The sequence below is a fragment of the Gavialis gangeticus genome, unplaced genomic scaffold, assembly GCF_001723915.1.
Source record: "Gavialis gangeticus isolate Ggan-Ray unplaced genomic scaffold, GavGan_comp1, whole genome shotgun sequence".
Classification (NCBI taxonomy): Eukaryota; Metazoa; Chordata; order Crocodylia; family Gavialidae; genus Gavialis; species Gavialis gangeticus.
Genome location: NW_017729022.1, coordinates 101183590 through 101184419, shown reverse-complemented (window position 1 = coordinate 101184419; position 830 = coordinate 101183590). Strand labels below are relative to the sequence as shown.

At 44.5% G+C, this 830-nt stretch overlaps 1 protein-coding gene across 2 annotated transcripts in view; it reads left to right on the top strand.

Annotated features, from left to right (window-relative positions):
* SCUBE1 (signal peptide, CUB domain and EGF like domain containing 1) overlaps positions 1 to 830 on the top strand; it is a 443267-nt gene that overhangs the window by 404149 nt on the left and 38288 nt on the right. For both annotated transcript variants that reach the window (XM_019515739.1, XM_019515738.1), the window contains exon 18: positions 42 to 209. In XM_019515739.1, the coding sequence (XP_019371284.1) occupies positions 42 to 209 (168 nt within the window). The remainder of the gene's footprint in view (positions 1 to 41; positions 210 to 830) is intronic.

Here is an 830-nt window from a genome sequence, read left to right as displayed (position 1 = left end):
TGTTTGGAAAGCTAGGCTTAATAATTATTTTCAATTTCTAGGACAGTGTTCTCCTGGATACTACTCTTCAGATGGCTTTAAGCCGTGCAGGGTATGCCCTCTTGGTACATATCAGCCTGAATCAGGAAGGACCCTCTGTTTTCCCTGTGGTGGTGGGCTAGTGACAAAGTACGAAGGTGGTGTTTCATTTCAGGACTGTGAAACAAAAGGTGAATTTAAAAAATTTTTGCACTTTGTAAAATATGTTGCGTAGGAATTTATCCACAATTTGCCCTTTCACTGAGAAGCTGTAATTGCAAAAGGATTTAAAGATCTTCAGAAAAACACAGCTCTGTAAATAGTCAAGAAATCTGTAAACTAGAAATGATCTGCTGAGATTGTGGAGTCTTCTTCAGGGGGCATGCTGCATGCAGTGCACAGGACCAATCCAAGACCCACAGGCAGCACTACAGGCCAGATGATAGGGCTCCACTGGCCAGATCTAGTCCACAGATCTGCATCTTTGACACTCTGAACTAAGGAATTACAAGAATAGCATTATACAATTGAAATGAAATTGCACTTCAATCATAAAGAGGTTCATGGGAAAGAGCAGATGTGCAACATGTTATACTCTGTGGGCGCGTCCAGACGGGCACACACATGCCTCTTGTAGCATCTCAAACCCCTTTGAGACACTGCAAGAGGCACATGCAGGAACAAAAAAAATGTTCTCCTCACTGCAAATTTGAAGCACAGGGGCAAAATTAGACCCTCCGGGGGTCAAAAAATACCCCGGGGGGAAAAAGCGGGGCAGGGCATGGTCCAGGACTGTGCCCTGAGGCAACCAG